This window comes from Antedon mediterranea, chromosome 11 (genome assembly GCF_964355755.1).
Source record: "Antedon mediterranea chromosome 11, ecAntMedi1.1, whole genome shotgun sequence".
In the NCBI taxonomy this organism is placed as follows: Eukaryota; Metazoa; Echinodermata; class Crinoidea; order Comatulida; family Antedonidae; genus Antedon; species Antedon mediterranea.
Window position 1 is genome coordinate 1,866,161 of NC_092680.1, and position 15,958 is coordinate 1,882,118.

Consider the following 15,958-nt stretch of genomic DNA (forward strand, 5'->3'; position numbering starts at 1 on the left):
TAAAATGATTGGTCTGGAACTGCCTTCCATTACCGATGTGCACCTAGAACACCTCCAGAAAGATTTCGAACGCATTGAGTCGGATGCCTCTCATCCTCTCCACAAAGTGATCATAGACCAACTTAATCCAAGTGGTAGATTGAGGCTCCTCAGTGTGAAAACAAATCGATTTGCTAAATCCTTTATTCCCTCCGGTATCATCCAGTACAACAGGAAGTCAAGAAGATAATTTTATATTATAATTTTTTAGATGTTTTTATATGAATGGTTTTATGCTATATTTGTTTTTATAGTGTTTTCTTTGTTATTATGACGAGCAATGAATTTCCTTTTTGAGGATCAATAAAAGTTATCTTATCTTATCTTATAGAAACTTCTTGAACCAAGCCAGTAACGAACCAGTTATACCAACATTTTGTAATTTAACAATTAAACGCTGATGTGGAACGCTATCAAAGGCTTTTTATAATTAGACTCTAAATAAACAACAACGAGTTACGTCATTAATGTGCATATGCATGAACGTCAATTGAGAACGAAACTAATATTAATCTAGCTATAAACGAAATGACCGGATGGCTCATTCATTATTGTAATTGTTTTATGAATTGTATAAATGTTAAAATTTGGCTTATTCGTGTAGCTCACGCTGTTTGTATTTTATAATTTTGTTCTGTTGAATTACCGTCATCATGGGGTGCATGAATTGCATGAATTACATGTCTCGCTGGCTCGCACGTTGGCACGGTACCGGTTATCGTGTTTTTTACCGCTTTTTCTACTCGTCTCCGACTCATTTCTCTGTTATAGTCAGCCATCTAAGACAATCTGTGGCTAGTTATGTGATCAATATCGAATGCTATTTATAGAACAAGTTGAAAATAAGCAAACACATAAATACTGTTATACCATGATATGTGGCTGTTTAATGGCAACACGTCCAACAAGAGGATCACAACATATTCTACTTCTACATCGTATATATTATCATTACATTGTATTTTTTGTATTAAAAATATCTTCTTCTTTTAATAAATGTCAAGGTATTTTATGATTTATGATATATTTTTTCAACTGCAATCAATTGACTTGCGTTATTTTCTTTTTTTTTAATTCTCTAATAAATAGAGTATTATAATCATTCGTCATAATGCATCCAAACAGCATATGATTCGTCAATTAGAGGGGAAATAAAAAATGAAATCTGTTTGTTACTGTATCACAAGAAAATAGTTTCAGATTTATAAAGCAAAATGTGATTTTCTGAAAAACTCGAGAAGCATGATAATTATCAATGGATACTAGTTGGTGACAAGAACGCTAGTTGATCATACTCAGTACCGTTTTTATTCGGGAAACCACCTCACGACCAACTCACGCCAAAAAAACTTGAGAAACATGAGAGTTATCAATATTATGGCAAGGAATAATGAACAAACGGGATCATTACAAAGAATGAGATACATCATAGTAATTTACAGTCACCGTCAAATTATACAGCAGCAACATTCGAGATGCATTGTCGAAAAAAGTACTTCATTTCTGAAAGTAAAAAATAAATAAATTAATCAGTTTGTAATAACTATAGGGGTCTACATTGAATTCTCACCCAGCGATCACTGGGGCAGTTACACACTAATCCATTCCTTGGACAACCTAACGAGGAGTTTCACAGATGGAGTTTTGACTTAATATTAGTAAAAAGATAAATATTTTGGCACGTATGGCGTTTCATACGTATAATTGAGCTTGTAAACTTCAGACAAATATCGAAGAGCCTCGAAATAACTACAGACTAGGCCAAGTCTACGGGCAGACAAACTTAGATTTAAAATGATTGTGAAGCTTGCGCTGAATCCGCATATACGGCGTTTCATACGTATTACTACTTGAGCTTGTATTTTCAACAAAAATCAAAATAAAAAAAATACAGTAAATAAAAAAGAGAATATTTAATACAGACTTGGGGCTGAGTTTACATAATTAAAACGGATTATCGCCCTTTTGTTACCTCTACTTACAATTCACTCATAATTTATCATAATGCATTTTCAGATTTTGGGTTTGCCGTGGTCGGCAATGACGTAGTACCGTGCAGAACAATACTCCAGCTGTACATCTGACCTATAACATTGATATTAATATCTATTAGTATTAGTTAATAACAACAAGAGCTCAAACTTACTTCTAAATAAAAGTATTTTTCAAATCAATCTAATCCTAATCTTTATCACAACTAACGTATAGGCCTACATAACATTTTCGTATAAACACTATAGTATAGTTGTGTGAAATAAAAGTAACTTCAATTTCAATAACCAATTTCATTTGTTGAATCAGTACAGTACACCATAATGCCAGGTTCTTAACATAAACGTGCCCAAATGCTTAGGATTGCGCGTTAGTTTGGAATAAGTGCAAAACTACCGTCCGGTTATAACTAAAAATTTTATAAAACTAACAAGTGTATATTAAATTTTATAAGATTTTTGTACACTATTATAGGCCTACCTGAAGTTGATGGACTGAAAAAATATCGATATCTATTGCGATCTTCCACCTTCAACCTCCATATTCCAAATGCCGTCTCTCCCCAACTATGTGTTGTCAAAAACGGCCAATTCTGGAACGATTTACCAAAGTCATTTGGTCTGGGTGACAAGAGATTTGACTGGGTACCAGATGGTGATGTCAGAGTAATGGCGAGGTTGCCACGACGTTTGTGGTAAAGGCTGATTTTAACTTGAACATGTTCAATGTATCGTACGGCATTACTTGTTCCAGCACAACCATTCGTACGAATCTGAAGATACAGGCTATCACCACTAGTGATATTTCTAAAAGAATAAAGATTCAAATAATATATAGGCCTCCTAGGTGTATAACAAAAATAGTTCATTATAACGTGACATGTCTAAAGCTCTGTCTACATCAAACTTTATGTGACAAAAAATGTGATGTGCCCAAATATGGACATGATGATGTCATATTACTACCATATTTGGGCATATCACTACCATATTTGGGCACACTTTTTTGTCAAACTAGTCACTTTATAGTATAGACAGAGCAGGGAGTTGTTATAATAACAACTCCCTGGACAGAGCGTTAGAAGATATAAGCTATACTTACTGAGGCATTCCTGATCCTTCGACAATACACACATGTTGTTCCGGTAATGGCTGCCAGTCCTCTGCCGTGGTCACCATAGATTTAGCATCCATTAAGCCAAATCCAAATTTATGTGACACTAAGGAAGAAATTATACATAACATTTTTAAATGACATTTGATAATTGTATACTTCTTTGGGAAGTTTTAAAGACATAGGCATATTGGTATTATATTAAGAAGAAACGAGAGGAGATAGGAACAGATGAATAAGTTACGATAAGTCACAAAGATAAACGAGAGGAGATCAGATGAATAAGTTACGATAAGTCACAAAGATAAACGAGAGGAGTTAGGAACAGATGAATAAGTTACGATAAGTCACAAAGATAAACGAGAGGAGTTAGGAACAGATGAATAAGTTACGATAAGTCACAAAGATAAACGAGAGGAGTTAGGAACAGATGAATAAGTTACGATAAGTCACAAAGATAAACGAGAGGAGTTAGGAACAGATGAATACGTTACGATAAGTCACAAAGATAAACGAGAGGAGTTAGGAACAGATGAATAAGTTACGATAAGTCACAAAGATAAACGAGAGGAGTTAGGAACAGATGAATACGTTACGATAAGTCACAAAGATAAACGAGAGGAGTTAGGAACAGATGAATAAGTTACGATAAGTCACAAAGATAAACGAGAGGAGTTAGGAACAGATGAATAAGTTACGATAAGTCACAAAGATAAACGAGAGGAGTTAGGAACAGATGAATAAGTTACGATAAGTCACAAAGATAAACGAGAGGAGTTAGGAACAGATGAATAAGTTACGATAAGTCACAAAGATAAACGAGAGGAGTTAGGAACAGATGAATAAGTTACGATAAGTCACAAAGATAAACGAGAGACTAGAAAGGTACAGTAGAGACCTAAAGTATAGAACAGATAGGTCATTACCATAGTATCCGGCTCCGTTTTTTTTCCACACATCTCGCAGGTTTGCTCTTCTTGATGTTTTCACAACAATATACTGCAAATCTCTCCATGACAATAAAGGACTGTAAATAAAATTGTCATAAACACAGAAGAAAATAAGCACAGTTTTTCTTTTCTTATTTAAAAAACGCATAAAGTCTAAACAGCAAGAGTTACCTAAGCAAACATGATTATTTTGTAAAAAGCATACACCATCTGGTTTTGTGACCGTGAAAACAGTTAATTTGAAACCATCTTTTGGTTAGAAAATGTCTTACTTTGCTTGTAGCGCAAGTGCACATATCCCAGCAGCCAATGGGGCAGAAGCAGAAGTGCCCGTATGTACATCGCTGCAACCATTGTTCAAATCGGTCGTTATCTATAAGTAAATATTACAACCAATTACAAGATTTTGGATTAAAATTTGTTTCTTTCAACTACTAGAATTTGTTTTAGTGAATGAAATCCTCTTTAGATCTTATAGCTTTAAACTATATTGTGCTCATCTTTGGTGTGACTATCGTATGATGATAATTAGATCTATTAATGTATGCTATAATAAATGCGCTGCACCGTATATTATATTGAATGTCTCTAGAAGCAGTATGGTGTTTATTGAATATGGTGTCCCTTCCTTTAATGAGTTGAAAATCTATCTATGGTTTCATGCAACGTATGTTGAATAGTGGTGACATCATTGTTGCTTGTGTTTGCAAACATATGCTCCATAACTAAAACATTTATTGTAGATTGAGAAGTATCCTATATAGGCTTATTTTAACTTGGAGTTTGCGCATTTTCGTTTTTCTTTTTCTGTTTGTACGCTGTTGATATAGATGAAATTTTTCCGAAATAAAAAAAATCAATTAAATAAGGGCGAGGCGAAGGAAGAAACGTTGTCCATGTTTTAAACATAAAATTTTGGTTTATGATTTACCACAGCTTTTCCATTTGTAGCAGCACTGTAGGTTGTAGCCATGACTGACGGGCATGACTCAGCATAACGTGGTAGATTTCCCGTCATGCTCGCACTCGTTACAGACAATGTGTATATACTTGTTACGTAACCGTCACAACTACAATGATCTTTTACTGTACCGCCATTTCCAGAAGCCCACACAAAAATTGATCCAAGACCGTTCCTTCCCTAAAAAACAGCAATGAAAAACATTTTAAGAAAATTTGGGTCACAGTCATTGAAATCAACTAATCCATGTTTTCTTATCCACCATGAAGTAAAGCTAGAATGTTTATAATTTAGGATTTTAACTTTGATAGTTCAAACTCGGAGAGGCTCAGAGAGAGACCAAAAGGAAGACCAAAAACAATTACATGGATGGCTAACATAGAAAGGAAACAGAAATGTTCACATGCGGACCTATAGGCCCGGCACGTTCTTGCTTAAAAACGTACTGAGTGGCGAACACAAGTGAGACGCGCAATGTCTAACGACGATTAGCATTTAAGATGATGAGTTTAAACTAATTTTTGGTAATCTTTATAACGTAAAATAAAATCCCTCCGCATTATTGTATATGAATTTGGCCTACCATTTTTGCACCATCTTCCAACGCCTTTGTTGTCAGCAGTCCTGGTCCATCTACATCCCTACCAGTATCGTCTGGTCCCCAGCTGATACTGTATATGCTAATTACCTGTCTGTTAAAGCTCAAAGACGCTGCTTCCACGACATCTGACAACGAGTGGTCAAGCATTCGTATACCTTACGGAATAAAAATATTTACATTTTGAGACGACTGTGAATACAGATTTGAAGATTCTTAAGGCCTTGTCTACACTATCAAACTTTACGTGACAAAAATTTGCCCATATATGGACATCATATCACTACCATATTTGGGCATGCCACTACCATATTTGGGCACATCACACTTTTGTTGTCAAACTAGTTTGATAGTGTAGACAGATCTTAAGCTTAGTACGTATGGCAGTCTACACTAGAAAACTTTAGCAAACTTACCCCCAATTTTAGAGTTGTAAGCAATACCGACACCACATATACTGTTGTTGGCTTGCATAGCTACTTCTCCAGCACATCTGGTTCCATGGCTGCAATAACATTGAACATTAGTATTTATAATTTATTTCGTTTACATGTTTTACAAGTTTTGAAACTTAGGCCTAAGGCATGCTTGTTAATGTTGTTTAATTTATTACATGCTTTTATATTCACGCGAATCGAACAATCTTGAGTTCTGATTGGTTGCGCATTTGTGTTTTTTTTGCTTCACAAAAACTAGATGAAAATATTAATACGCATGCGCAGTAGTGTCAACGCTTTCAATTCGCGCAATTTGTCTAGTGAAAACTGAAGAAGACATAAACAATAGGCCTATTGGGATAAAAACGTAACTCGTGTTTAACTTAACTTCGAGCTCATTCTTGCTCAGCAACAAATTAATACGAATCCACGTTCAATTTAGTTTGAGACTTACTTGTTATCCTTTCGTTTAGTGTATTTTGGAAGTGGGTCATCATCCCAGTCGATGAAATCATAACTTGCTGATGGTTCCTAAATGATCAGAAATAAATGACCACAGATGTTGTAAAATAAGTAACTAAACCTATTAACATATGACTCGTAACGCGTTGGTCGTGTCTAAATGATAATACTTATAATATAATAATGTATTATAATGAAAATTAAGCTTGGTTCCCACGAGGACGCAACGCAATGACGTAATGGCAACGCAAGCGTGTTGACCAATGACAAGCGACAGTTCGAATAATCCATCGCTTGAGATTGGTAAATTCACCCACGTTGTGTTACGTCCTTGTGTTACGTCTCTAGTGGGAATCAAACATAAGAGCATAACTCATTTATAACTTTATGATTGCTTGTCAGGCTTCTGAAGAATAGAAGCTGAAACAACGAAACTGTCAAGAAAGTACCATTTTAAATCATTTTTTAATACAAGAAATTTCTATATTTTATGAAGAAATATAGCACTTACATAATTTTCGAGTAAATCAGGATGATTTCTCTCAATGCCATCGTCCACTATTGTGACAGCAACTCCCTCTCCTGTGTAGCCTTGTTGCCATGCCTCCACTACGCGGTGATCGAATCCATTACTACTGTACTAGTATAAGAACATATATACATAGAACACATCTTTGAGACGCTATTATTTATTCCTAGCAAAGGGACAGGTGAAATTAACAAATAAAGGTTTTAACACTATACTCTACCAACTGTTTATTCAGTGGGACACCCAAATTAAGGGATATTTGTTGTGTCCTGAAGGTGTTCCACTAGACTACGTTAATATTTGTTATTTTATGCGATCAGTATGCCTCGTTTGGTGAAAACATTTTCCTCTGGTTTCGATTAGTATATTGATCATATGTAGTTCATTGATTGTAAACCAGTAATTTTAACTTATGTTTCAAGACAGTTTCGTCTAGATAATATATATATATATATATATATATACAATCTGCAGACAGTACTGTTTCGATCTTATTAGATCTCGTCAGTGCAGCTCAGTCAATATAATGTCTCGTTTGTATTGTTATTATTTAAACCATATTTAATATATATGATTTCAAGTGTATAGAACAATTCAACTTTACATCTAGTATTAAATTCGAACACCTGTGAGAACCTGTTTAAATATATCAAAGGTAATCGTATATAAAGGTAATGCTTTTAAAATAAACAATTCAAAATACATCATTATATATTGAAAGGCAACATGTCAACGGTGAATACCGAGATAGCTTTAATGTAAACATTTTCTATGAGGAGCTTGGATATTAAATGTTGTTTGGAGAAAACGAATATCAGTGGCTGGAAATAATTGCGAACTGCCTCAAGCTCTGTCTACACTATCAAACTAGTTTGACAAAAAAAGTGGGATGATGTGCGCAAATACGGTAATGATATGACATCATCATGTCCATATATGGGCATATCATTTTTTTGTCACATAAAATGTGATAGTGTAGACAGAGCTTTAGTACAGAGTGCGATAAATCTTCCCATAATGCATAAACAACATGTTCAATCTTACTAAAAAACAAATATATTAAGTTTGATTTCAAGTGATATCTATCACGTGTCATTATCTCTATCTAGAAAAATGTCTTGTAGCACGAACGACTGTTTATACTTTGCTGTGTAGCAAGCAAGGCGACATGTTCTAAGTAGCATAATATTCTTACCAGATACCATTGTTTGGAAACGAAAACGTCATTGGATATGTCTCGTTTAGCTCTTGACTTGTGAATTTGCTGTTCGAACCATTTCACCTAAACAAGAAACATTTTTACTTTTTTTATAATGTCACTGCTGCGTCGGTTTTGTTTTCACCTTATTGTAGGCCTATACCGTATTTATACTAATGATGATAAAAAAGAAACATTTCCCTGCCACGTAACATACACCTAAATGTGAAAGTTTACATAAGTCAACTGCAATTCGTGTAGTAGGCCTAGGCTACACAAATTAAAATCATAATTGAAAAAAAAGGGATACAAAAAGGATGAAAAAGAAGGCTAAACAAATCTCTAGGCCTATGATCATTCCATACAACATTGATGTGGTGGTACAATCAGGGGGAGAGTGAACACTCCCTGGTACCCGGGAACTTAAGTCCCTGCTGGTACAATGTTTGTCTCATTTTATGAGCTTATATTGTATTTTTTAAAGTTATTTGGTGCTAGAACGGCCCCTGTATGAAAGTTCACCCTAACTAGGATGAAATAATAAAATAAATCATTCTTTTTATTTCGTCAGGACATTTCAATTGCACGTATACACCCAATTATATATCCATCCAAAATAAAAAAAAAAACATAGCTAAATTTTATCTGTGTAGCCGATTAGTTTTTTAGTTATTTATTTAAAATTGGGCAAACTGCCAAGAAGGAACCATGATAGCATAGCTAAAGGCCTAACACAGAAGTTGAAAAGGAATATACAAATTCGTCAATAAGAAAACATACACTCAGATTCAACTAAAGCGTGGTTCCCATAGCGACGCAACGCAAGGACGTAACGCAACGCAAGTGAATTGACCAATCACAAGCGATGGCTTATTCGCTTGTGATTGATAACTGTCTATAACTTCGCTTGTCATTGGTTAAAACGCTTGCGTTGCGTTTACGTCCTTGCGTTACGTTCTAGTGGGAACCAATCTTTAGTTCTTTGCACCTAAACTGACTAAATGATGTCGACAAATTACATTTAGATTCATATTCATTCAACATTTATTTAGAAACAGTTCAAGAAATAAAAGAAGCATACATTTACAATAACTTAAATGGCAACAATAAATAAGAACTGTTTCAGGAATCGAAAAAGTATTACTAACAATGAGCTATATAATTATTTTCTTTAAAAAAACTCCTTAAGCTCTGTGTCTAAACTTTTAAACTAGTTTGAAAAAAAGTGTGATGTGCCAAAATGTGGTGGTGATATGCCCAAATATGGTAGTGATATGACATCATCATGTCCATATATGAGCACATCACATTTTTTGGCACATAAAGTTTGATAGTGTAGACAGAGCGTTAAACGATTATGCGTTTTTACGTTGACTTTCTTAAAACAAAACAAAAATATTTCTTTATCCATACCTGCGGCTCCTCTTTGATGTTGATATGTGCACCATCACTTGGTAAAATAGATCTTTTGTTAATGTTGCCACGGGAATATAGGTAAAAATCATCGAGCGACCCAACCTATTTAATTTAACAAATTAAGACAAATATTTTGAATATAAATATTCGCTTTTATTTGATAAAAGAATGTTTTTTTTCTATTAGTATTTAAGTTAGCAATAGATAATGGCAGAAATGGTTTCAGGCGACAGATATATTTGTGTCAACTCTTCGGGTTCCAAACAAGTATGCCAATCAACTCAATTTCCCCGCTTAATAATAATAATAATAAACAGTATTTATATAGCGCGCCTAATTGATCACTGACCCCTCTAGGTGCTTTACATAGGACCTTAACTAATGGTAATAAACTATCCCCCGCCGGACACCATTCCAGTATTTCTTAGTCGAGGTTTCGGGGATGGAGACAATCAATAATGTGAAAAAAAAAATGTAACTAAGCTTAACTATGCTTAACTAAGGTAAAACTATCCCCCGCCGGACACCATCCCGGTATTTCTGAGTCAAGGTTTCGGGGCCAATGTTACCAATGTTTCTTATCTGTAAACACATTAATGATTATGTAATTGTTGAACGTACCTGTCCGTGGAACTGGTACCCATATTTGTCTGCCAATTCAGCAGCTGACTGCGAACCTCCAAGAACCTGGGCTGCATAATAGCTGGAGTAGGTGGTCAGACCAGCTAAACACTGACCATATTTAACAGCAATCAATACAAGATAGCATATTACAGCAATAAGTCTATGCATTTTGTAAGACGTGCTCAAAGGTACCGTGTTCGCGTAACAGGTCGGTTGACGTCGAGTTGGCAAAAGACTTCATAATCAGGTAGCTGGGTACGTATATCAATTTTACATCAATCATAATGTACTGTTGATTGCAAAGGGCATAAGATACAAATTCCACAAGCCAGGTATAAATAATGAAACGTCAATCAAACATCATAAAAGAGGGCGCGAAGGTGTAATTAAGCTCTGTCTACACTATCAAACTAGTTTGACAAAACCCAAATATGGTAGTGGTATGTCCAAATATGGTAGTGATATGACATTACCATGTCCATATACGGGCACATAACTTTTTTTGTCACATGAAGTTTGATAGTCTGGTCAAGGCTTTTTAGAGATACGACTGTAGTTTCAAATTAGAACATTTAATTTATTCCAAGCGACGAGTTTCTTCAAACTTTGATCGATCATTTTTATGAGGAATACACCTAAAACAAACAAAATATATTCGCGATTCTAGTCAGTCATTAGTCGTATATAATATAAACGCCTTTTGGGCTACGGTGGTGCAGTATTTTTTACCCATAACCAGCTCCTCAGAGACATGAAAATCAAACACGGAACACGATATTTTAGTAGAAACCCATAAGTACATTTTTCTAATACACGTTTAATATAGGAATATCAATTAACAAACAATATAATATATAAAATTGTATACTTTACTATTATTATATAAATATGCTACTATAAAATATAACACCTTCTAAAAGAGTCAGACTTTTTCTAAACATACATAATAATTTTCTTTAATATAACGGATTCCAGGTTGGATTTAAAGGGCTGTCATAATTCGCTATAAATAAGCCACTTGAGATGTATTCAGGTAAATATATGTAGATATTTAAATTGCTCATTTTAAACAACTCAAACAGAAAATAATTTTATATGAGCCTCGGGGATTGTCACTGTTTGGAAGCGAGAACAAATCTGTATGTAATTCTGTAAATGTCCAACAGTTGGATTAACTAAAATATTCACATATTGAATGCAAATAATTGTGTAATTGCATCAAAATTTAGCAGAATTTAGAGGTAACAAATCTATACCCTACGCATATACCGTATGTACCCTACGCATATACCGTATGTACCCTACGCATATACCGTATGTACCCTACGCATATACCGTATGTACCCTACGCATATACCGTATGTACCCTACGCATATACCGTATGTACCCTACGCATATACCGTATGTACCATACGCATATACCGTATGTACCCTACGCATATACCGTATGTACCCTACGCATATACCGTATGTACCATACGCATATACCGTATGTACCATACGCATATATCGCATGTACCCTACGCATATACTGTGTATACAGTGAAAAATATTTGGTTAAAGCAGGGAACCCTGGTTAAAGATAGTTAATCAAACCTTATACCTGAAGATATATATATATCTATTACTAATTAGTACTAGGTCAATGGAACTTTCCTCTCTGATTTGGAGACGATTTCTTGCGTTTAGGCCGAACACTCTTGTCTTTAGGAGAAGTATTCTTTGCTAACCGTGAAGGACTGGTACTAAGGAATGGCTGGACTGGTATTTCTATACGAAGAGGTCGAGACATTTCTGCTGCACTATTAGAAGCATCGAACAACGCTCTGTGACGTATCGCGTATTCCTGCTTTAAACGTTCGTTTAGCTTCTTGTTAATTTTAGATAGGGCAGTACAATTGCACTCTCTTTGGTGTCCATCGGTGCGGCATGAGGACCCACAACAGTGCTCTGAAACATGCACTCTTTGCGGTAAAGATTGTAAGTTACTTCGTTCAATTCTTGGAGGAAGTGAAAGACAGTCATCGAGGGTCTTCTCACGTACAACCGGGCCAACGCTCAAAGTAGGGCTTTTATGCTTCTGTCTGACACTTCTGTCCACTTTACTTTTTGATAAATCTACAACAAAAGCCTTCTCCGTTTGATCATTAGCTTGTTCATTACCTTTGTTCTTCATAGAGTTTTCTAGATTGGTAGATCGATTCTCCACTACCTTCTCCAGTTGTTTTTTTTCTGTTGGCAATTCTCTTTCCAGCTCTTCAATTATTTTTTCTTGCTGACCTTCAATTAGTTGATTCCTTTCTTTCTTATTTTTTTTACATTTTTCATTCATTTGTGATTGTTTATTTTTTCTGCAGTTGCTGTTTGAATTATCACTTTTGTCACTATCAGAATCTGAATTATTTAATATAATATGCGACTGACTATCGTGAACGCTTGTTTCCAAACTTTTTAATCTGTTATCCTCAAATAATTTGATTCTTGCTGCTTTCTTTTCTTCATCCGTTTGGTGATTCTTTTCCGTGATTTCTTCTGGAACCTGTACTTTCATTTTTGTACCCTCATCAACTTTCTCATTCTTATACTCCTTGGTCTGCATGTCTTCAACAACATTGTCAACAACTGGTTCATTTATCAACTCTTCCGCCGCAACATTATCGTCCTCTTTGACATCCTTTTCATCAATCTCTTCTTTACTATACCATTCCAGTTCATCGTCAGTTTTCTCCAGTTCATCTTTATTACTGGAATCGCTCTTTTCTGACAAGTCTTCCTTTTCACTATCATCGTCTTCCTCTTTGAACTCCTCCAGACTTAACTCATCAATATCCTTTTCAAAATCACTGAACCTGTCCTGCATGTCTGTTTCAAAGTCCAACAAATTACTTGATCTCTCCAGCTTCAACTCAAATGCAGTCTCGATTTCTTGTTCATCTGTTGGTGTAACTTTATCCATTGTATGGGTTGTTCCTGTCAAGATAACTTTTCTCAGAGTTGTTGGAGACACAATTACAACTTCATCTTCAACCTTGAAAACATAATCTGCTGTCTTCTCATCTTGTGGATCTGAGAAGACTTTGAGGTAAGGGTGAGCTAACGCTTCTTTGGCTGAAATTCTGGATTGAGGACAAAACACTAGTAGCCTCTGTATTAGATGTAAAGCTGAAATCGAAATGAAGACAATTTGTATGAATTAATATAAATGAAAACATTTATGTTGTAAGCAAAAATGTTAACTACAATTGTTAATTTGTGATTAGAGTGGAGTTTAAACAAGTTGTTTTTTTCTGGTTTCCTTTTACAACAATGACAGCTGGGAAAGCGATGCCCTGTTATGTTAGAGTAGTTGATAACACAGGATTCCAATGAGAAAGAATGTACTTGTACTCATAGGAGGTGAGAGATGTTTTTTCAACCTAAATATATTCTACCCTCATCTACCTATAGTACTACAATAACAGTATAAAAACTGAAAAAAAGCACCTTGTTTATCATTTATTGGGACAAGTTCACATAGAGGTCGTTTTGCAACTCCATTATAGTTCTTGAGCAGCTTGCTTGGTAGCGTACATATTATGTCATTAATGTCGGACTCGGTCAATGGCACAGAGTCCAAAATCAATCCCATCAGTTCTAGATCATGTTCTCCTGCAAATAGCATCTTGCCAGTCAGCATCTCTGCCACAATACAGCCCACAGCCCACATGTCAATTGCTTTATCATATTCTTGGGGATGTAGCATCAACTCAGGTGAGCGATAGCATCTTGTTGTTATGTTGTCTGTCAAATGACCCTTTAAAGAATATATTTAAAACAATGACATAAATAATTAACTAAAGCTCTCTATACACTATCAAACTTTATGTAACAAAAAAAAATGTGATGTGCCCATTTATGAACACAGGATTGACACTATAGTGTTGATTTATGAACATGATGATATCATTTGCTTTTGATTGTTTTGTTTGGGGTCCCTGACACAAGCTTTGCTTTTTTGGTGACGCCACCATTTTGGAAATAAATGTTGATTTTGATTGGTTGATATCACTACCGTATTTAGGGCACATCACACTTTTTTTCTCAAGTTTAGTTTGATAGTGTAGACAGGGCTTTAGTCACTCAATAAATACAGTAGAACCTCTTACTTTAGGACATCTTTATTCAGGGGACACCACTATATACAGTAATAAGTAAAAGGAACAATAAGAGATGTTTTAACACTATGGTTAATCCATTCATATCACACAAGCAGACTGTTAAGCAAGAGAGGCATGCATATGTCAGAGCTGATTACATTACAAAACAAAAATTGGACAATAAGTTGCTTACAATTATAATAGATAATATATTATATATATTACTATACAAAAGAGTAACATACCTTATGGCAGTAGAGAGGATCAATAACCCTTGCCAAACCAAAATCACCAATCTTCAAGGTCAAATCATTATTATTAACAAACAGATTGCTAGGTTTCAAATCACGGTGTACAACATTCGCACTATGCAAATACTTAAGTCCGCGAAGTATTTGATACGTAAATAACTTAACGTGCTCAGGTTTTAAGCACTCACTATCAATAACTTGTTTCAGATCAACGTCGCAAAGTTCTTGAACAATGTAGATTTGCTCTCTGATTTTTTTATCTCCGTCATCTGTTGTGGGCAAAAATACATCTAAGATTTTTACTATGTTGTCATGTTCAAGTTGGCGTAAAATGCGGACTTCTCTGAGGGCGGATTTGCGATCTTTCATATTGTTCAGCAATACTTTTTTAATAGCAACATTTTTATCGCATTCAGTGTCCAGGGCGGAGACTGTTAAACCCGACGACCCACTGCCAAGAAATTTAAGACTGCAAAACCTAGAACTAACATGAAAACTTTCATCAAAACATGAAGTCCTTTCCAGTTCTGCCATGGCTGAGGAGAATGAAATAAAAAACTTAATTATAATTACTGTAATAAGTAACATTTTTTTGCAATTTAAATTTAAAATAGGTGCATTATTTATCATCAGTTCAAACCATCAAAACAATATGATATAATAACGCACATTATGATTACTAAATAATTTTGTAACCTCCTATTTTAACAACCTACCACTAGACTACCCTATCTCAGCGGAGAGTTGGCATTGGTACGCGAGTTGGTTTGGGTACGATTTGACCAGCACCCAGAGAGAAGGTCCAGCAAGCCGCCTACTAGGCTTAATAAACTAGAGGCAGAGCCCAGGTCTAGCTACGCTAGCTTAAATGGCGTGATTGAGAATGATTAAATATATAATTCGTACAGTTGCTGAATTATATACTAAGAAAATTGAACTATTAAAATAATAAATGTACAAATAAATATTATTGGAAGCCTGATTCCTAGTTTTTAAGCTAAAGTTTTATTACCATCCGCCCTTCTTTCCTCGTTACGACAAAAACAAACACCGACAAGAAAAATTAAATAACAACTTAAAACTATGGGAGGCCATTAGGGTCATAGTTATAACGTGGTTGCTGCGGCTACGTTCACATGGTGCGGTGGCTGTTTATCGTACGGTGCGATCACACACACGTTTTGTATGAAATCTGAAATACGTTTAATAATGCGTGTGTTCTATTCTTTAAAACTTTTCACAATTTTTTAT

At 35.0% G+C, this 15,958-nt stretch overlaps 2 protein-coding genes across 2 annotated transcripts; both read right to left on the reverse strand.

The window, feature by feature from the left end:
• Nucleotides 1-923: 923 nt before the first annotated feature.
• LOC140063019 (furin-1-like) lies at nt 924-10,487 on the reverse strand. Its single transcript, XM_072109446.1, has 14 exons — nt 10,317-10,487; nt 9,693-9,797; nt 8,277-8,363; nt 7,064-7,192; nt 6,545-6,621; nt 6,070-6,158; nt 5,639-5,811; nt 5,026-5,235; nt 4,367-4,467; nt 4,071-4,171; nt 3,133-3,250; nt 2,512-2,837; nt 2,022-2,124; nt 924-1,542 (listed from the first exon to the last, which is right to left on the reverse strand). Exons 1-13 carry the CDS (start codon nt 10,485-10,487, stop codon nt 2,039-2,041), a joined length of 1,773 nt encoding a protein of 590 aa, XP_071965547.1. The 3' UTR covers nt 924-1,542; nt 2,022-2,038.
• Nucleotides 10,488-11,033: 546 nt separating this feature from the next.
• LOC140062903 (uncharacterized) lies at nt 11,034-15,750 on the reverse strand. Its single transcript, XM_072109292.1, has 4 exons — nt 15,720-15,750; nt 14,702-15,243; nt 13,804-14,113; nt 11,034-13,482 (listed from the first exon to the last, which is right to left on the reverse strand). Exons 2-4 carry the CDS (start codon nt 15,239-15,241, stop codon nt 11,963-11,965), a joined length of 2,370 nt encoding a protein of 789 aa, XP_071965393.1. The 5' UTR covers nt 15,242-15,243; nt 15,720-15,750; the 3' UTR covers nt 11,034-11,962.
• Between the last annotated feature and the right edge of the window lie 208 nt (nt 15,751-15,958).

Coding starts and splice junctions, on each gene's coding strand:
- LOC140062903 (XM_072109292.1), bottom strand. CDS start 15,241: ATGGCAGAACTGGAAAGGACTTCATGTTTTGATGAAAGTTTTCATGTT. Junction 14,114..14,701: donor ATCCTCTCTACTGCCATAAG/GTATGTTACTCT, acceptor TATTCTTTAAAG/GGTCATTTGACAGACAACAT. Junction 13,483..13,803: donor CCCAATAAATGATAAACAAG/GTGCTTTTTTTC, acceptor TTTCGATTTCAG/CTTTACATCTAATACAGAGG.
- LOC140063019 (XM_072109446.1), bottom strand. CDS start 10,487: ATGCATAGACTTATTGCTGTAATATGCTATCTTGTATTGATTGCTGTT. Junction 8,364..9,692: donor ACATCAAAGAGGAGCCGCAG/GTATGGATAAAG, acceptor TTTCTTGTTTAG/GTGAAATGGTTCGAACAGCA. Junction 3,251..4,070: donor AAACGGAGCCGGATACTATG/GTAATGACCTAT, acceptor TTTCTTCCTTAG/TGTCACATAAATTTGGATTT.